The sequence below is a fragment of the Anolis carolinensis genome, chromosome 1 (assembly GCF_035594765.1).
Source record: "Anolis carolinensis isolate JA03-04 chromosome 1, rAnoCar3.1.pri, whole genome shotgun sequence".
NCBI lineage: Eukaryota > Metazoa > Chordata > Lepidosauria > Squamata > Dactyloidae > Anolis > Anolis carolinensis.
Genome location: NC_085841.1, coordinates 234,573,379 through 234,595,349, shown reverse-complemented (window position 1 = coordinate 234,595,349; position 21,971 = coordinate 234,573,379). Strand labels below are relative to the sequence as shown.

Here is a 21,971-nt window from a genome sequence, read left to right as displayed (position 1 = left end):
GATTCATCTACATTTTGGAAACCATTTTCTTCCTTAAGGTAGGCAATTAGTGTAAGATAGGCCTGGCTAAGAATTCAGTTGCCGTATCAGAAACTGATAAAGGAACTGAACTGTGTATATACACGTTTACTGTGACATTCATTGTATTGTGTTATCATTATGTAGCCAGCAACTGCTGAATAAGCCAGGCAATACTTTTCCACTGAATTCTGAACAGTGAATGCTACTACTAAATATAGTAGAAATAGAAGTGAACTTGAAACAGAGCCCATGGCATGCAGCACAATTTTTCAAAATTTAAAGTTGATATATTTTATGCGTATCTTGCCCTCATTCAAAATTATATGACTTTCTCTTTAGGGGAACAGCAGCTGTGAAAATATTGTTCCATTTAGGATGGGGATGGCTCTTTATCATAGTCCTGAGGACATAACTGAGAGATTATATGGATCAAAGGAGTTAGAGAAGATGGATGTGGGTGGAAAATGTTGAGGGCATAGTAATGTCTTAATGAACAAGTTCTAAATACAGCATGAATGCTTCCTATCTGGTGCACCCCGGGAATATTCTGTGCACTAATATAATTACTATTTGATACTTGATAGCAATATAATTATTACTTGGTACTTCAGAAACAAAGAAACATAGTTAAAAGCCTCATTAACATATATAAAGCAATAAGATGAACCAACAAATAATACCCTGAAGCACAGAAGCTCCAGATTCATTAACTCCCTCCCTCAGTTGCCACCACATATCTCTATACAATATCAAGCACAAAAGGTAAAGCCCACTTGGAGTCATTGTTTATGACAAGCTTTGTTAATAAAGATACCAACATTATATACTTTCATTCTTCCTTCCTTCCTGTCTGTCTGTGTTTCCATATTGCTACATGAAATAAAATCTCTAAATGGGTTACATTGAAAAGGCACATATATTTCAATTTTAAAACATTTTAAAATGTATTTATTTATTTATTTATTCGCTTCATTTATATCCTGCTCTTCTCACCCCTCTTCCTTGACAATGACATGGAAGGGCCGTATACTTATATTAAATAATAAAAGCCTATATGAAATGGGTACTCCGAAACTGAGTAAGGGATGTGTGTTGATTTTTGGTGATCTCCACCAGCTGTGCTTCGCAAGACAAAGCATCTTCCTTCCAAATTGACCAAACTAAATCAGAATCCACATGAAGCATTTGAATTTTGACTGTAAGCAGTCTGCAAAAAATACTTAATCGTTTTAGTTATTAAAATGCCTTAAATGTGGGGAAGGGCTCAAGGAGAAAGGATTATTTAAATAACTACCGAATCCACCTTTTAATCACAGGGTACGTTTTACTAGATGCTATCCAGTTGCTGTATTATGTCATGAGGGGTTGCGTATCTGACAAAACTATCTCATTCTGGGAGAAAGGTGGGTTAAAAATTAAATGTAGTGTGCCCTTGATATCCACTGGGGTTTGGTTCCAGGAACCCAGATGGATACCAACATTTGTGGGTGTGCAAGTCCCCTTATATACAATAGTGTAGTATAATGATGTCCCTTATATCAAATGGCAAAATCATGGTTTGCTTTTTGGAATTTTGAAAACAATGCTTTTGAGATAGTTGAATTTGTGTGTGCAGAATGCATGGATAGAGAGGTTCACTGTACATGACTTTCAGTTAACATTAATAGGGACGGAAGCCTCAACGTAGCTTTTTGTCATTTAACAGAACTGGAACTTTGAAAGTAGAACTCTGGAGGAGAGATAAGCCAATTAATTTCTTAGCCAGTCCTGCAAGCATTATTTGTAGCTCTTTTGTGACAAATAAAAAGTAGAGACAGAATTGCCACCAATGGTTGATCCACTCTCTTATGCCTCCCCCCTTCTGCATTTCTGGAAGAGACCCATAATGTTAGCATTAATTTGCCTTTGAGACTTCCCATCTTTGAAATATCATGTAGGATCATGGTGAGCTTGCAGTAGATCACAGTTCTACCATATATCTGTTCTGCAGAAGGAGATTGAGCAGGAAGAAACAATCATGAGCTATCTTAGATTTTCTCTAGTTCTTCATGAGGCAGTGCCCACCTGACCTGATAGGGGCAAGGAAGCTTGGCCATAAGGTCAATGTTTTGTTGGGACAGAGTCAGTGTGAGCAGACATCTGGCAACTTCCAACCCAATACACACTACAAAAAAAAGCAGATGCTTAGGCTGCTATGGAAGACAGGATGAGATAAATATGGGGCTAAAAGATGATGGTTCCAACTGCCATTAACCACATATCACCAACTACATTACTGAGATGTCAGAGGACCAACCATGCAGACTGTTGAAATTTTGTAGATTCACATGGAGCTCAAAAGTTCTGGATAATAGTCAGGTGGTAATTCTTCTACTGTGCAATTTGTGATAAAATGCTGGTGTACAGAGCCATGAATGGTCACCGTGGCTTTGGACAAGTTCATGTTTTCATGTCCTTTGTAGTGAGGAGCCTGCTGCAACAGGAGCCATCATTGTTTGAACTGCTAAGGCAAGTACAGGTGTGTGTGTGTGTGTGTGTGTACACATACACACACACAGCCCAAGTACTTAACAGCAGTCTCAGAAGTGGTTCGTTTAAAAAGATGATCTATATCCATTTCTTTTTGAGATTTAAGACTATGAACTTTCAATTGCTATTTTTTCTAAACAGAAGGATAAACTTTCAGTTTGTTTACAAAATACACCATCTAGGCATCTTTTTCTTGCAGATTTGAATTAAACATCAATAGAAAGAACTATCCACACCAGAGTCTGGGAAAGCTGCTTGTTTGGACTCCATTTCCCCCCATCTACCCGTCAGCAGAGTCAATGACTGGGGAATTATTGGAGCTGCATTCTAACAAATGTAACTTTTCCAGGTTTCATTTGACATAAAATATTATAAAGTTGCATCTCAAAGCTACCATCTGAAACATTGTTATTAGAATATATGATTCTTTGAAACTACTTCCACAGGGTTTCAAGTACCCTTGTCTAAAATCTGGCTGCAAAATGGATTGTTACAGTCATCACAGCATCTTTAATGCTTGTATATAAAAAAATGAAAACAGAAAGACAATCACAAGTCAGTTCCTAAATTATGAAATGTGAGTTAAAAGTGCAGCTCTAAAGGAGCAGAATTTACTTGCTCAAGATGTTAGGCCAAAAGAAAATTGCAATTTTCTTCTATAAAAGCTCTATTATGTGCCATAACTAGAAATGGATGGTGGAATTGCCATGTAGAAATTTAAATCAAAGTGTGCACACATGATTTAAAGCTCTGCTCACCCTCTGAATAGTAATTTGTCGTGTATATTTGAAAGGTCTTTGGATTTTAATGAAGTAGCTTAAGTATTGTTTGGATACAGTTGACAATTTTTGTTTTGAATGAAGAAATTGCAAGTGCTTTGCATGCAGTTGTTTTTCTTATGCTTGGTTTATTATTTCAAAGATAATGACATTCAGGTTTATTTCTTGGAAATTATTCAGTTGTCTTCTACCCTGTTTTCCCCAATATAAGACGGCCTGATATTAATTTTTGCTCCAAAATATGCACTGGGGCTTATATATAGCTGCCTGGACACTATTTAATTGACTTTCTAATGAACTGTAACTTGGGCTTCTTTTTGAAGTAGGACTTGTATTTCGAGCATCCTCAAAAATCCAGAAAAACCATGCTTATTTTCAAGGTAGGGCTTATTTTTAGGAAAACAGGGTATACATAGACGACAACTTTCAGACTTTCCCCCTTTGTGTGCTTTAGAGGGTTTAAAAAAATAAAATCCAAATCTCATGCAAATTAAAAAAAATACAGAGATCTCAGTTGAATGACTATGGAAGCTCCTGTCACCCTAGATTTTGAAGGTTGTCAGCCAAAGATTCAGTTTGTGCAACACTGGCAATTTTTGAGACTAAAAAGGGTAGTCAATATACAGAATGTACCAGGTCAAGTGAGCTTCATGTCTTCCAATTTCAGTTGGCTCCTGGTCTGATCAACTAATACAGTGCTAAAGTTATTGTCGCTAAGCCATCAGCTGCTGGACCCTGGAGAGCTTCCATGAAAGAAAGAAGCTGTTGTTGTTAGTGGGCACAGAAGAAAGGCAGTGCACTAGATTCTGAGTTAACCAGCACCCATGCTGATTGGGAGGTGCCAGATAAATGTAGTTTCTGCTATAGGCCTGACTAAGACTATACTCCATACTATACCATACCACCAGCTCTGTATTGACTAGATATTAATATTGAAATGCAATCTTTAAAAGCAAATGAAGACAAGTAAACATGAACTTAACTTAATGTAAAACAGTTTTACTCTATTATATGTGTATTTTTATTTTTATTTAAAGTATTATTTCATCAAATTTGTTGCTGTTTGCTTGAGCATTCTGGTTAACTGGGAGACTACTGAATACAAATTAAATAAACCCCTGGCATGCTGAGAGGGAAAATATTGCCACTCCCCCACCTCAAATAACCTGACAAACTGTGCTTGTGGATGCTGGGTTTCTAGTCCTGTTGTCCCAAATTCTTACAACTTGATCTTCATTTGATGAAAGCCAACTCCTGTGCTAAGCTAAGCATGCATTTATATTAATAGCTTTCCAGCCCTAAAACTCCCTAGGAGATAATTTTGTATACCAGACTAAACTATAAACCTCAGGATTCTATAGGAGAAAACCACGTCAGTTAAAGTGGCATCAAGCTGCTTATATTACTGTGAAATGTTTGTGCTTGTTTTTATAAACGTTGTATCCCAGATACTGATACAACATAGGTACTGAATGTTAAGTTTTTGTAATAAACTTGAATCTTATTGTAGCTTTTACTGCAGTTGTAAAGCTGGAAGAAGGAAATGTTTGTACCATAACTCCCACTTATATCTTAACATTGGCTGAGATTGATTTGGGTTTCAGTAGTTCAACCCCATCCTTAACTGAAAAAGCCTTCTGAAATAGCCTCCTGATTGTGAACAACTGCAGACAGTGTTTTGAGATTAAACTTTTGACATTCTCAAGAGGTAATGGGATGTTGTATTTAAAAGCTTTTGATCTTTTCATTTGGAAAAAATGATTCTTGATTTTTTTTCTTCACTTTCAACACTATTATTTCATTGTTTGCTTGCAAACCACAGCTTTACGAACATGAGTGGTTTGAGAGCTGAGTCTCAGTTTCCTTGCACTTAATTGAAGGGTGCGTAGGAAATGTTGGATCTTAGTACTCCTTAATATCTATGTCTGTATCTAGAGTTTCAGCTAGCAAATAATGAATAGCCTTGCTTGAGTATTGCCCCCACCTGTGTCAACACAAATTGTAGGTATTGAAAAGAAAGAACCAGATCAAGTTCTGCTGCTTGACTTCTGCAGTATTGAACAGGTCCATCATTTTGCACCAATTTTCATTTCAGAATGAGAAGATATTCAGACCACAGAAGAGCTGCTAAATTAGGTGAACCCTTTGGATGTATTAACCACCAGGCTAGCTTTAGGTGTTATTGTATGTAATAATACTTTACGGACAAGAAGCTGTCATTGTTCACCAAACCAATGCCTCTGTTCTAGTTCAGATATATCATGCAAAACCATTAACTGCTCTTCCAATATAGCTACCACTTTTTAATGTGCTTTAGGGAAGATGTGACAAATTCAGAAATCCACTATGCCTTCTCAGAGCCTTCATAAGTAGCATGTGTTTGCCTTGTTCAGAAGGTCCCAAGCCATTCTTTGTGGTCCTAATAATAGATTCTGTTAGGGTTTTTTTTATGTCATCTATGTTCTACTGACCACCTTATCTTTGTAAACCTGTATTTTGCAGAACAGCAAAAATGTTAAGTGATTCATTTGTTAAAATATGACCCCCTTTATCCGTGGAAATTGTAGCCATGGTTTCACTTACTTACCTACAGTCGAAAAATTATTGTCCCCCGGAGTATTTGTGGGCACCTCTATGTCCTTCAGTATAATTCTTTGATACGCTTCTAACCCAAGTACAATTCCCCATCTATCTTGGCAAATTTCACTTTTGTAGATTTGATAATTATTCTCGGATTTCATAGAATCATAGAGTTGGAAGAGACCTCATGGGCCATCCAGTCCAACCCCCTGCCAAGAAGCAGGAAGATGACATTCAAAGCACCCCCGACAGATGGCCATCCAGCCTCTGCTTAAAAGCCTCCAAAGAAGGAGCCTCAACCACACTCCCAAGGCAGAGAGTTCCAGTGCCAAACAGCTCTCACAGTTAGGAAGTTCTTCCTAATGTTCAGGTGGAATCTCCTTTCCTGTAGTTTGAAGATTGGATTAATATGTTTTCTCTAGGAATTTCTAGGTCCTCTGATGCAGTTTTGTGGTAGATATTGATTATGGTGTGATGTTGGAGGACCTGGAGATTCCTGTGGAGAACAATTACTTCTTTGGGCATTTAAGAGTACTGCAGACCACTTCAGTTGAATTTTGACCCTACAATTGTACTGGAGGACCAAAGATTCCCAGAGATGTGTTTTCTCATATTTAAAAATAGCGGTTTTATTCATGTTATTTCCACTTTCACAGAATTCTGCATTCCTAACCCCAGTAAATGTGAGGGAATGACTTTATATCAAAATGTAGGATTTGCTATTACTCACTGTTTCACCAAGTGGGCCCTACTGTAAGTTTAGAAACTGACAGGAGAAAAGCTGGATATAAATCAAATAAATATGGTTGTAAGATGTTTTCCACTCCACTAGATTTCTTTCTGTATATAACTGCTGTCCAATTGCATGTCCGAGTTGTTTCATTCTCCTAGTGAACTAGGGCTTTTTCTTCGAAGTTCTCACCCCAAACAATAGGATTCATCTGGTTTGATCCTACCTGTGTTTACGTAGAAGTAACTTTGTTGTATGATTAAGTTTACCGTCAGGAAGTGATTCATCGAATTAGAGATTGGATTGTTGGTAGGGAATAATATGATGGTGCTTTTCCAGAAAGGAAATCAGGCTAATTCTTATAGGATTTAGGATGTTACCAGTGTGTATTTATCGTTAGTGCATCAGCCCAGCATGACTCTCTTTTCCAATCAACCATAATTGAAGGAGGATCCTTACTATCATATTTGGACCAAACAGTAATTCAGCAATCATTCCTTGAAGTATTTAGAAACTTGTCAGACACAGAAAAGCACCATATACAAATAGTATACAAAATCATACAAAGATTCTATTTGATTCAGGCAAAGTAATACACATGAACATGTCTCATATGAGCCTCTGGTTTGAGGAAAGAGTAAAATACAAATTAATGTACCTCTAATAAATACAATAAAATGATCCTTGTTACTAATCAGATAGTGATTATTTCATAGTGGCTGAGGCCATCATTGGAGTAGAATGAGGGTTTGTGTGTGCTCATAATACACTGGAAAAGGGCTATAGTGATTTTGAGCAAGGCAAATTTTTCAAATATTTCAAACATTGCTAAATAAATATATTCTATCTTGAGCTAAGGTCAGCGATATGTCATATAATTATAGGATAGTAAACTATTCAGCAGTTCAATTAGGTCTGGCATTTATACTGCACTTTAGAATGTTTCTTTAATGTTTTTCCCAGAGTAATATGGTGATAAGAAACACTTGCCTGAGACATTTGTCTAGAGAATAATTCAAGTTAGCAGCCTAAGTGCATTCAAACAGGTGTCTCCCTGAGTTGTAGGTATTTTAGGCTTTTTCTTATCATCCTCATCTTTAAAAAATACCTTTTAGATGTATTAAAAGTTAATGTATTCCAGATGTCTCATGTAATAAACAGTTCATATATTCCATAATATCTTTCAAAAACAGAACATATATCCATTTTGTATTTTCAATGATGGCTATATTGTTTTTCATAATGGGCAGAAACAGGTAGTTTATAATATAGGTCTTTCCATTGCAAATATTAGATTTCTCCGCACCACTCCTAAATTCCATATCTTTATGGGGAAAGGGTTGCACAACATATTTCACTTGCCAAGTATATAACAGAAGGGCCTATTTAGGAAGATTAAAGGTAGATCATAGCAATGTTCTTAAGTTAGCCTTCATTTTCCCGGTGAGCCTCATATGGCTCAACCACATCCTTACCATCTGTAGCCAGTGCCACAGTTTTAAGGAGAAGGGTCGCTTTTCATCTGGCTGGTCATTAAAATAAATACTATTTCCTATCTCATTTAGTTTTCCCCAATATGGAAATGAAACATTTCAGCTGTTCCCCAAACTGCCTGACAGTCTGGGGAGAGTGCCAACAAAAGGGAAGTGGAGGAGCTCTGTACAGTAGTTAATGATATCAGCTAGGAAAATCAGAGAGGCCATCAAAGTGGTGAGCTCTTGCCAGAGAGGTAATTCTTGTAAACGCCATGTAATTGAAGTTGTCGAGGGGAAGAGGAAACAGACCCTGATACAAAAACTTGCTTTTTACATGTTTGTTGTGACAAGAAAGTTTTTAAATGGCAGCAGAATGTTAGAGCTATAATGTTTATGTGGTTCTTAAATTTGGAAGGGTTGGTTTGTGTCTGTTCTTGTAGCAGCTCAGGGGGAAAAAGTGTGTTGTATGGTGACCAGACAGATTCATCGGAGGCTTCTGTCTAAGAACATGCAAGGGACATTGTAGCATAAATCCAACTGTTAGTCACAACCACAGCATACCTTCTAAATTAGTGAACCCTAGGCATGTTTTGACTTACCATTGATGCAAGGATCTGTTTGACTTGTGAGTAGCAATTAGATTTAGCCCAACCTTAGTGCTGTTAACCAGTGAGCTTCTGGTATTGCCCTTCATGATGGGCTACGGCCGGAGCCTTTGTTTCAATCTGAGTCTGGTTCAGTTTCTAGACAAATGCCTTTCATTACAACATCCAGGAGGGACTCTTCATTGGGGGACATACAGTGGAGACCCAATGTATTGTGTATAGGGGGAGCTCTTGGGGATGGACAGGAAGCTCAGGTCATAATCTTGGTTCCTGCAGAAGTAGCTTGCAGTGAAGAAGGAAGGACACTGAATCAGCAGTCCAAGCTAAACTGAAGTCATAAAGATAGTTTACTCGTGTCAAAGCAGTCACAAGGTCGCCTCAGTAAAACATAAAAATACAGTATTATTCGTTTTTTAAATTTATTTCATTAATAGAAATAGAGGCAATCTAAATCCATCTGGTTCTCATGTGAGTCTTTGAGATGACATCTTAGCTTAAATGCCACAGAAAGAAATCTGTGCGCTATGTTTTGTTAAGGAATGCTGAAAAAAAAATTATGATCTGCTGAACTGTATGTTTCTTTTAATAACAATAGGTTTTCTAAAATACCATGTAAATTATTACAAGATCAAATATCACAGCTACCATAACCAGTAGCTCTAAAGGAAATAGAAAGTTTCAGGTGTTATATGTATATTATTGATAGCAACCATTCACTAAAACAGTTGTATTTGGCAATAACAGAAACAGTCCCAGTATTTGGTAAAATAATTAAGTTGTATAATGCGATGAGAAACCTTTAATCCTAATTTAAGACAGAGGTTATGGAACAACTTCCTAATGAGCTGCAGTTGAATAGTTTCATGTCTTTCCATTTCCATTGCCTAGGGGTAGAATTTACATGGTGTATTTTTTCCATTTGCAAGTTTTTAGCTGAGAGTTATAGATGACAACAAGTTGCAATGTCATTTCTCTTCTAGTTGAATCCATTGGGTCCATTGCACTGGGTGCAAGGCTGGGGTTCTAAAAGCCTTTTAAGTAGTTTCTAACAGATTTATAGAGCGTAATGTATTAAATAGCTTTCTATTCTTCAACCCTGCAAATCCTAATGGAAATAAAGAGCACATTGTGTCATTTCTTCCCAGCATATCCTTTGAAATAAATTAAATCAAGTATCCTTTTTATGTGGAGTGGCCTGCAGGAGCTAGTAAATGTAGTTATAGCTTACTTCTAGGCCAGTGTAATAAGATTCCACGTTAAAGATATATTTCATTTGCATGTGCTGCCCCTCCAAAATTAAAGTCCATAGACTCTAAATAACGGTTTCCTTGTGTTTTAAATCCTGTAGAATAGCTATCCTGAAAGTCACTTCTGCTTTTAGGATACTTCATTTTGTTAATGTATATGTTGCATGAAGAATTGGCCCTTAATTGCTTTTCCAGAAACCATTTGATAGGATGTGTTCCTTTAGAAATGATTTTATGGTTAAATAAAAGGCTTTCCATCTAGGCAAAGGTGCACACTTTTTAAAGCCATACTAATTTTATCTGAGGATGTTAAAGATGAGGCCTCTTTTATTTCAAGAAGTTTGTACTGTTGGATTAATTGTACCCATTTTTTAAAAACAACACCACCACAATATTGGGTGCTAGTTCCTGATTCCTGAAACACTGATCATAGTAGGTCTCTTCCAGGCTGACATTCTCATTTTCTGCTGTTTCTTACATATGCAGAGTCACTTTGGCATTTTAAGTCAAGAGACAATTTAATCAGATTTGTTGCAAAAGACCAAAGCATTTCATTTGAACAATCAGCAGGAAACTATCATAATCACAGATTTTCTATTCTGAAAACGTACTCCAGAGTTGGAGATTTCTTGCAAATTAAGTTTCATTATCTCTAACAATGACATTAATGTGCCCTCACAGATTTCCAAGCTCTTGCATATTTTTATGATATTCTTCAGCTTCGGCCAGTTCTTCAGTGTCTTTAATCTTATTGTCATTATTGTTCAGCTTTGAAAAATGCCTGTTTTACAGACATGTCTTTGTATTACTATAGTGCCTATGGCTTTGCCTTTGATCCTCACATTTAGAAATTTGTGTACACAGTAGTGGTGTCTTTTTCAAAGAACTGTTCTGTAAAGATCTAGTCTGTAGTAGCAAAATTAAGTATGAACTGAATACACTGGACTGTGCAAGTTCCTTTGTTCAGTGCTGAGACATACGGCTTCATTAGCTAAACTAAGATTGTACAAACAAGTGCCAGATGAAATATTTTGGCTCTTTCTGTAAAATCTAATTCCTGATTTGAAAAGAATTGACAGTAAATGGTTGGATGGGTGTGGTCTGTTCTTTGAGAGTTTACTGTGGGAGCATTTCTAGTTCCAGACAGCTTGTTATTATAAGGCTTGAGCCTATATACTCATGTATAAGTCCGGAAATTTTAGTCCAAAAATCAATCTAAAAACCTGGGTTGACGTATCCATGGATCAGTGTATGTGCTTAACTTTTACCTTAAAGGGAACTATGCCCTTCTCTGAGTAGAGTGGCAAAGGCAAGAGCTTAATCCATCCCAGGAGAAGCTAAAATAAGCAGTTAACCTCCCTACTTTCTGTACCTCAGTTTCTTTGGGCCTTTTTGAAGCCTGGGCAGGCCAATGGCAACCGTGGGGGCCAGCACTGACCCTTTCCCTTTTCTGCAAAATGGCCATGACTATATCCACAGGTCATATCAAAATCCTAGTCCCAAACCTGAGGTCGACTTATTCATGAATACTGTATATAGGGTAAGTTCAAGGCTTAAATCATGCAAGGACATGGCAGTAGGACAAGTTTCTTAACTAGAAGAGGAGGAAAAGGAGAGTTGGCTTTTTTTTTTTACTTTAGATACTCTTTGGGGGCACACACAAATGCAATTCAAGGGCAAGTGAAACTGAATAGGTTGCTGGCACGCTGAAAAAAATGCCTGCTGATGGGTTCATTTTTGTGGGAATAAGCTGTGTAAGACAGCACGCTTGACAGAAAATGGGAGAGATTTCAAAATGCGTAGTGCAATCAAGGACCCCCGTATCTGTTCAAATCATGACTGGGTCGCTACAGGCCTCTTCAGCCACACTCCCAGCACAAATAAGATGGCATTTTCCCTGAAAGTAAAATTACATTGCTTGTTCCAAGATTAAAAGTGATTTCATGTCACATTATCTTACATCTCCTCTTGTCAGTTCTTATCCATGTCTTCTGAGGGCTGGGTGGGAAAGTATCTCTGTGTACATACACAATAGAGAGCATAGCATTTAGAGTTTAACTTTCTTCAGTTCATCTGTCTTACCTCATCAGAGGATATTTTTAGTTATGCTTAAGCGATAGTTTTCTTATAATACGCATGATGGCAAATGTGGCAGAAAACAGTAGTGTTTTTGATGATTGAGGTGAGTGCAAAGGAATTATATTTGAGCATAAACATTTCCCACACAAATACTCTTTTAAATATAGATTTTAATTCTGCAGAAGGGAAGAGAGCTCACTGATCACTGTAGAACAGAGTTCTAAGGAATCATATCAAGAATAGCATTGTAAATATCATTAAAGGGCTTTAGCTAAGCTGTTAGAAGTTTTTTGTAGTTATATAATTAGAAATGAAATGCTGAATGGTGCAGTTGAAAGTTGTTTCTTCATATTTTTCGAAAGGTCAGAACTCGAAGTTCTTCCTTTCTTCCTTCCAGTGTCTTATTTTTTCTGGTTTTATTTTTTATTTTATTTTTTGAGGTTTCAATGAGCCGTTTGTGCTGAGCTCTTTTGGTTAATAGCCATTACCTGCGTATTATGAAAATGTAGAACAATGCAAGGGCCGCCTGGAAGAAATACACAATGGCTTTAGGGTGGAACAATATGAACATGGTCTTGAGGGCAAATGGGAAAGGAGCCAACTGTCTGGTGGTGCTGACTGGACAGTAAGCTTTCATATGTGTATGCACCTTTTCTAGTTTATCATTTGCTTATTAGGGGTTTGGGCCAGCTAATTGTCTGTTCTCTGCACAATGCTGCATAATACAGTTAATCAGATGAAATGCAATGTGTTCCCTATTTGAAAGTTTTGTACTATATTGTAATTGTTTATTTGATATATGTATGTGTGGCATCAAATTGCTACCTGTTGTAAGTCTACCTTGAGTCCCCTTCGGGGTTGAGAAAGGTGGGATATAAATATGGCAAATAAATAAATAAATAAATAAAGTACCACTCAAGTCTCCCCTTTTTGCTTAAAAAGCAACATGATCTATTAGCATATCGCTATAGCTATGGATCAGTCAATCAACAAAGGTGTGCTCCTGGCACATGAAGTGGCATTGCCTAGAAATTTATATTGGAAACTTTTTGTGGTGTTGAATTAGTTCCAAGCTTTTGAAAGGTAAATTCTGCATCTGTTGAGACACAGTTCTTGGTACATTTCCAACTGCTTTTTGCCTGAACTCTTTCTGTTCTGAGTTGTCATAAAATATTGATTTGTAACAATTTTAAAAAATGCAGAACAAGCATATTGTCCTGCCTTGGTAGTGGAAGAGAAGGAGAATGAAAGAAACACAAAAACAGCTTGAGACAGGTACTTTGCTATTTTAAATGACCATATGCTTTTCTTTTCTTTTGCAGCAGCGGGATGGGATTGAAAGGAGACAATACGTTGACTAAGGAGCCAGAGTGAATAACTTCTGAATTGTGATTGCTACTGGACTAGACTATGAATTGACACCTTAGATTTTGCCTGTTAGAGCTTTTCCAAGTGACTGCGGAGGTGGTTGGACAGCCATGGCATTCTTTACTCCATGGAAGTTGTCTTCTCAGAAACTTGGCTTTTTTCTGGTGACCTTTGGCTTCATTTGGGGAATGATGCTCCTGCATTTTACTATCCAACAAAAGACTCAACATGAAAGCAGTTCAGTGCTTCGTGAGCAAATACTGGACCTCAGTAAAAGATATATAAAAGCACTGGCAGAAGAGAATAGAAATGTGGTGGATGGGCCTTATGTTGGGACTATGACTGCATATGGTGAGTAAATTTTCTAAATTAGACAAAACTGCCTAATGGCTGCATTTATAAGTCCAAACATCCTTTCAACTCATTGATCCTTTTCTGCCATTTCATTCTTAACAACAACAACTTTGTACATTTAATCTAAGTCTGTATGACTCTGGCTGTTTATCCAGGTCTCTCCTAAGTATTACAGCAGTCTTAACTACCAAGACTATTTATATATCTTCTGGCAGCATGTGGGAAAGAATTCAGAGATGTCTTAGGAAACTTTTTGGAAATTACAGCAAGTCCAGAATGCTGCATCCAGAATGCTGCTATGGGCAACATATAACTCCCTTGCTAAAAGAGTTGTAGTTGTTACTAGTTCATTTATAGACACAATACTGGTCATGACCTATAAAGCCCTATATGGTTTAGGCCCAGAGCGTTCTGTGTGGCTCCTCCCACTCTCTTTCCATAGAAGGCTAGTCTGGTCTCCTCCCTGCTTTTTTTCCATCAGGTAACGGCAGTCCTTTTCAGATTTCAACATTCTGAATATTCAAATTGTATTTTAGTACATGGATAAATTCAGGCTATTCCTGAATATTTATTAAAATTATTAAAACAAAAACGAATTCTTCTGAACCCTTGGGTTTGTCTGTATATGTGAAGTACATATCACCTACATTCTAAAATGCTGATACCACTTGTTATTCTGAATAATACCTTATTATTCTTTCTGTTTCAGTGCAAATACACCTTTGAAAAATCTATCAACAAATAATCAATTATGTCATCTATTTCTGTCTATTCCACTCCATTTTAATCCTCTAGTTTTTGTTAGAGTGGAAATGTACCACACTCCAAAAATAACACATTCCCTACTTTTGGTTGTCGTTGTTGTTTTAAGTAGCTAGAAAGCTGAATCAGCTTTCTGACATGTTCAGGTCATACAGAGACTTCATTGTGCTGCTTGTCCAAATCATAACAAGATGAGACTGGAAGTGCAACAGTTGTAGCTCTAAGCCAAAAGTAGTAATGCCATTGGAAATCTGCTTTCTTGGACATCTTGAACCAAGTAAGAAGAAAATTATGTTGCCTGACAGCAAGGTTTCCACCACAACTCCCACTCTTGAGGGGACAACACTGCTGCTTGCTGCTAGTAAACACAACAAAATTACTGAGAGATATGCATTCTAACTTCTCCCTCTTTTCCTACCTGCCTATTTCTCCAAGTATCTGAAAGCTGAATATAATAGCTGCAAGAAACTGGGATTTCATAACTAAAGTATATTTAGAAGAAACTCTCCACCTACTGTAAACGTCAGTTTCGGTGGTTGTCCCTAGCAGCGAAAAAGAGCACCCCCACTCTATGGTTGCAATGTTTTGTTTTAGTTTTTTCTATTTTTACATGGAAAATTGCAAAGTTTAAGAAGCAGGATATTAATAGCTGGCAGTGACCACAGTGAGCTCTACATTTCCACTGTCTGAAAACCAAATAGTACTCCTTCAGTCTTGCCAGGAAGACTCTCTTCTTTTTTAGAAAAATGTTCTGGTTCTCCAGCTCCAAAGCCTTTTTCTTTCATAGCAAATACGTAATAAAATATGTTGTCAAGCCAGCAGCTGAAGGGCAAATCACATGATGAAGAATAAAAAGGCTTTCCAGTACATCAACCGTATGTTACTGCAAGCCATCCTAGAATTCTGAGGAGTCTCAGCTGGTCAAGGGCAGAGCCGACTTACAAGTCAGCCAACCACATGGCAAAGCCCTACAGAATTTCTTCTAGGCACATTCAAGATACTGGTATCTTCCTTTATAGGCCTAAATGTCTGGAGCCAATAAAGGCTGTATCCTTCTGGCCTGTATCAAGGCCTGTATCCTTCTGTATGCCCCTCAACAAACATGTGCCAAGTTCATCAGATTTTTGTCATCTAGACAATCTGAGACACAAGAGAATACAGCGACACTGTTGGAAGCAGTAGTTGTCCCTGGCTGACTGAAGTACTGTACATGCTCACGTACAAGTCTAGAAATATTAAAAAATCAAAAGTCAACTTATCCATTGGTCAGTGTAAGTACTGTACCTTAACTCTTCTCAAAAAAGGAACCATTTACTTATCTGAGTAGAGTGGCAAAAGGTGAGAGCTTAGCTATTCTGGGGAAACCTAAAAGAAGCACCACCCACTACTCCCTTTACTGTAGTGCCGCTTCTGGCCTTTTTGCGTGCCTGGGTGAGGAAATAGCAGTAGGGGCAACTGACCCCTTGAGGCGTCAGCACTTTCCCCTCTTTGCAGAATGATCCTTGACTTATCCATGGATCATATCAAAATCCACATGTATATCCAGTAGAAGTCTTGCAGAGAATCTTTTTACTTTGCCCACTAATTGGCAGCTAGTGGGGTGATTTTTGTATCAGTGTGATCTGCTCACTCCTGGATATACCTGTAGCTAATCTGGTTGTCATGTTTTGAACTGATACACATTTCTGAACTTGGTACAAAGGTAGCCCAATGTAAAGCAAATTGTGGAAGTCCAATCTTGAGATTGCCAGTTGTGCGCTACCATCTTTAGGTCTTCCAGAGTGCAACTGATATAAAAGACATTCATTTAGAAGAGACATGGTATCCTAGCTATTATTGAAGTATATTTGGGTATCATCAGCATACTGATGGCACCTGACTCAGTGTCTCTGGATTTTATCTTCCAGAAGTTTAATGTTAAACAACATTGGGGATTCTTTTTGGGAAACAGCTATTTCAGGCATGGGCAAACTTTGGCCCTCCATGTGTTTTGGACTTCAATTCCCACAATTCCTAACAGCAGAAGGGCCAAAGTTTTACCTATGTCTGAGCTATCTCCCAAGTACCACCATCTGAGAGATAAGACTAGAACCACTAATTAGTGCCTCTGATCTCTAAACCCTCCAGGCATTCCAGAAGGATACCATGGTTGATTATATTGAACACCATTGAGAGATCCAAATGCATCAGTGGGGGCACAGGCAAAGATCACCCATCAAGGAAACTATGGTGACATGTCACCTCATGTCCTGCTCTGAAACTGGTTTGAACTGGAATTGGAAAATACGTTTTGGCCAAGACTGCCTGGAAGTGGAAGGCAGTTGTCTTGTCGATTACCTTGCCCAGAAAAGGAAGATGTGATGCTAGTCTAGTAGTTAAAGTCCAGGGGTCCAGGGAAAGCTTTTAAAGAAGTGGTTGCACAAGTGGTTTAAACAAGATGGAAAACTCCCTTTCTTGAGAGATGTTTTAACAATATATTGTAATTGTGAGATCTAATTGCATCTCCTTCGTGGATGACAAACCAAGAAGGATGGGGAGCAAAAGGACACATCTTCTTTATTTGTCCTAGCATCTTGTGCACATCAGTGATACCCACCATTTGAAATTCATCCAGTGCAGTCTTATAGAATCACTGGACACCCAATTTGTAACATATACTACAATGATAGCCTCTAAGTCAGCTCTTATCTGAGAGATTTTATCTATGAAGTGATTGTTGAAAGCTAAAGGCTGTAAATTTAGATTCAGAAGGGAAGATTCCTGAATGGGACGTTAATTTGTAGATTCAACAGGAGCAGAGAAAAAGGATTTCTTTACTGCAGATAGTGCCATCTTATAGGAGCAAGTGTCAGCAAACAAGCAAGGTCAACACAAGTTTTGCATGGGTGTTTACCAGGGGAATTTTGCGGGAGAACCAAAGTTCTTTTTTCAGTGCTTGCATAAGACTACTAAATATGAATGGCAAGGGAGCTGCCGCAATCATGTGTAACAGCTGTGGTGTGCTTATGTTCTTGCTGGACAACCAACCTGCAGCAAGTACAAGTTGGTTTCCCTGTTAGAAGACAAAGTCCAGCTGAAGGATTTTTAGGCACAGGTTGTTATTCATCTCTTCCCAGTTGAAGGACATGGGCCAAGGAGGGGGAGAAGAACAGTAGAGGAGAACAGTAAACAATTTGACTTCTTAGACCATGGCTGCTGTTTCATGATTCTTTTGGAAAGTGATGGGTTGCACATTACAGTAGATAGTAGAAATGTTTTTTGCTAAGAGACTCACAAACTTGATCAAGAAGTTCTTAAACTGAATTATATAAAAGAAGGAGATAGTATTCTTGAGAATAGGAGTTCATCAGGTACTGGGGATATTGCACCAACTGTTATAGAGACCTGGACTAATAGTTTAAGAACCCAACAATGGGAGAGGATTAAAGCTTTAAGCAGTTGGGGCAAGGGAGTATTAGATGTATCTACAATAATGCACAGAGCATTGGAAATGAACAAAATGGACTTGAACTCATTACACAGCAAAGCAAGGGCAATATAATAGGCATCATTATAACCTGGTAGGGTGAGTCCCATGATTGGAGTATTTAAATAGGTATAAGCTATTTCAGAGTAACAGACTGAACAAGAAGAAAGAAAGAACCAGTAGCATTATATGCCAAATATATTTTCCCCAGTGAAGAGATCTGTGACTTGAATTCTGAAAACCAGATTGAAAGCATTTGGGGAAAAATTAAGGGAGGAAAGAAATCGCAAGGATCTACTACAGATCACCAAGTCAGACTGAGGATTTTGTTGATGGCTTCCTAGGTCAGATGATCACACATTCAGAAAGAGATGCAGCAGTAATGGGAAATGTTAGCTATCCTGATGGTTTTTGTAAATCAAACTCTTCCCAGAATATCAGGTCCAACAGATTCTTAACTTGCCTTGCAAATATAATTGTGCAGAAGGTGGAAAAGGCAACAAGGGGATAACTTGTTTTAGATCTGCTAACGGTGATGACCTGGTCAAGGGAATCCTTCGTGGATACATGGGTCATACTGTACATTGTTAATACTACTTAGTTTAATTATCTTCTAATAAATCCTGTCTGATCTTGGAAACTAACCAAGGTAAGCCCTGGTTAGTACTTGATTGAGAGACTGCTAAAAAGAACACCTAGAGTCGGCTGTATTTCAGAAGGAACTGGCAAAACCACCTCTGAGTTAAGTATTCCTAAGAAAACAATGTTACTTTACAACAATCATCAGAATAAAAAAACTAAAAATGCATAATTTTTGCACTATGTAGTACAGTTAATACAAAAAACTCTTTATTAGTTGCTCTGTTCTGTATAAAAGCAAGCACTACAGAGTTTATTTCAAATGATGAAGCTGTGCTTAACAACCAGAAGTGTTTTTCTTTTGTTGATCTTGAATGTTTATCAGATCAAGACTTTCATATTGTGTTTGAGCAGTATGCTTAAGAAGAGTCTTTCCTTTATGGGTTGAAAACCTGCTCATGTTAATTTTTGCTCATACATTTCAATGAAGTGTTTGCTTCTTTCTAATTAAAGAATGAGGAGAGGGTTGTAGGAGAGAGAACGAAACACTCTGTGTTGCATTAGAGAGGGCTGAGAAAGCACAAATATTTCAAAACTCCTCTTGAAAAGCAGTAATTTTCTTGGTTTTTGGAGTGTGTGCAGTGCTTCTTCAAATGTAGTGTGACTGTGGGTGTTCCCTGTCCTGTAGGTTTTCACTTTCTAATCTTTCTGTTTGTGTTGCCAGAAAGCAGCTACCTCTTTTTAGATGCTGTGGAAAGCTAGCTGCCAATTACTTGTTCACCTTGCTTCTGCTTACAATGGCTCCCTTTTCTCCCCCATCAACATCTTATCATTAAGAAATCTTACTTGGTTGTCAGTTCATCTTGCCAAAAGAAGTGCTGTTGGTTGTGATGCCCTGGAGTGAGCTTGCACATGAGCTGGCGCTTAGAGCCATTCATTTGTGGCTTCAGTATCTTCTTCCCTTCACTGTTTGGAATGAAAGCACTTCTTTAGAACAGATGCCAGAAATGCTGGGGTGCCATGCTGCTTTTGTTACACCTTTGTCTCATCTTCTGATAAGATTCTGCTGTTTCTGTGAATGCATTAGCTTAGGAAGTTGAGGTCACCATCCCCAAGGCAGCTGACTGCAGCATCGCCTTTGTGATGCAAGTAACAAGTAGCCCTTGTTCTGTATCTCATGTCTGACTGTGACAGCCTGCGGGTAGTGCTTGCTTGTATTGTGATTTTGCTGTGTATTGCAAACCAACCAGAGTTTATGCTGGGCCGGCACCTGAATAGAGCACAGTGTAGATATTGTGAGATGATGATTTCCTCCTGACTGAGAATGCCGGTGTGCCCTTTTTGGCATTAAGCCCAGAAGAAATTCCATTAAGCTATAGCTTTTTGGAAAGCAAAGTAACTATTATACCTTGATTTCGTGTAGCAAGTCCACCAAGTACATTCATTTGTAGCTTTAGTATCTAACAGTGCTTTTCAAAATATCTTGCATAAATTTGCCTTCTGATTTTGTGAGATATCATGTTCAACATTCTTAATTTTGTATGTACAGGTAGCCCCCAAGTTACAAACAAGATAGGGTCTATAGGTTTGTTCTGAAGTTGAACAGATACATTTTTAAGTGTAACTCTAGCAGGCCGGGCTGTGACGCATCTGGTTAGTAGCCACCTGCCATAAATCTCTACTGACAGAGAGGTCATGAGTTCGAACCAGCCAGGGTCCGATTGAGTGCCTGACCAATAAAAAAATAGCTCAGCTCATTGTTGACCTAAGCAACCCGAAAGATAGTTGCATCTATCAAGTAGGAAATTTAGGCACCGCTTATGCGGGGAAGCTAATTTAACTAATTTAAGACACCATAAAAATCGTCTAGAAGCATGCGGAAGAATGAGAAAGTATTCCATCAAGGACTCAGTGTCACAGTGGATGATGAAGCAGCAGCTCCCCTTGTGGCTGGAATCAAGCATACCCTCATGAAGCAGGAAGCTGGAAAATGTTAAATTGCCTCTATGTCTCTGTCTGTATGTCGTATGTCTAGCGGCATTGAATGTTTGCCATGTATATGTCCATTATGATCCACCCTGAGTCCCCTTTGGGGTGAGAAGGGCAGAATATAAATACTGAAAAAAATACTGTAAACAAATAGCATAATGAAGGGTTAACACCTCTGTGGTGTTTGTTTTGCTGTCTGTGCCCCTATTCAGAAGATGTCACCTCACTTCCTGTCCGTGATAATTGGATTTTGGAAAAAAAAAAGGCTTATTGCAGAAACAAGGATTGGTGGGGACACATTCTCTTCCCCCCCCCTCCCCAAATAACTCTTTCAGGATAGATTTCTCTCTCTCACTTCCTGTTGTCTCACCCCTGTTTTTAATTATGAGTTATTTATAAGTCAGATGTTTCAAACTTGGAGACTGCCTGTACATTGTTTTGCCATGGTTAATCTTGCCATGAGTTTGGCATGCATTGCCTGTAGATAAAGGACTTTGCCCTCCAACAGATTGAAGTCATTCCCAATTAAGTCAATGATCAAAACATATTGGAGGGGATATGGAATATGACAAAAGATGAATAAGCCTATACTCATCAGGTGCCTTTTCAGTAATAAATATCAGAGATGACACCCTCAAATTGGGGACAGGGAGAGATATAAAGGGACCTACAACACCATCCTCCACCAATTCCTTATGACTATTGTCCCTAACAACACTTACAAATTCAAGCGTCCTAAATTCTTAGATCAGCATGTTAAATTAGTTGAATTCCTAACTCAGACCAACTTCTAAAAATCAATAGGGTATTTTGAAAATGAAAAAGAATAGCTTGTAATAGATATGTCATGCTTCTTTCTTAAATCACTCCACATTTTTCAACGTTATATTACACATTTTTACATTCATCTGTAATGTCAAACTGTTGTTTTAAGGTTCTACTATAGGATTGGTGAGTAAAAATAAAGTTGAGAAATTGCAGTACAGTTAAAAACACTGAGTACATTAATGAATGGCCTGAGTATCTGAACTATTGACTGCCAACTGATGCTTTTGAATGTTCTGTTAAGTACATGAAACTATAATGTGGTTAGCATCTAAAGCAGGAAAGGGCAACTGAAAGATTGTGGGGCTGCATTAGCCTCCAGCAGACCTGGCTGTTCCCACAAAATCAAATGACATTATTTTCTCATAAGTGCCCCCAAAGCTCTGTGGAAGACCTGGGGTCATATTTTGGGACCTACTTTCAGATTAGCTGTCTAGAAACAAATCCCTCTAAATGATGTTTTCAGATATTGTATGTATGAATATATTTCAAAATCCTTTTTATGGGAAATCTTTCTTTGTGGAAATTGTCTTCATACTAACATAGAGTATTGGGTATTATTTTGGAATGTTTCAGAGCAAAA

At 38.0% G+C, this 21,971-nt stretch overlaps 1 protein-coding gene across 3 annotated transcripts in view; it reads left to right on the top strand.

Annotated features, from left to right (window-relative positions):
* mgat5 (alpha-1,6-mannosylglycoprotein 6-beta-N-acetylglucosaminyltransferase) overlaps nt 1-21,971 on the top strand; it is a 181,165-nt gene that overhangs the window by 64,295 nt on the left and 94,899 nt on the right. For all 3 annotated transcript variants that reach the window (XM_062967009.1, XM_062967008.1, XM_062967001.1), the window contains exon 2: nt 13,368-13,764. In XM_062967009.1, coding sequence (XP_062823079.1) covers nt 13,524-13,764 — 241 coding nt within the window. In that variant the 5' untranslated portion in view covers nt 13,368-13,523. The remainder of the gene's footprint in view (nt 1-13,367; nt 13,765-21,971) is intronic.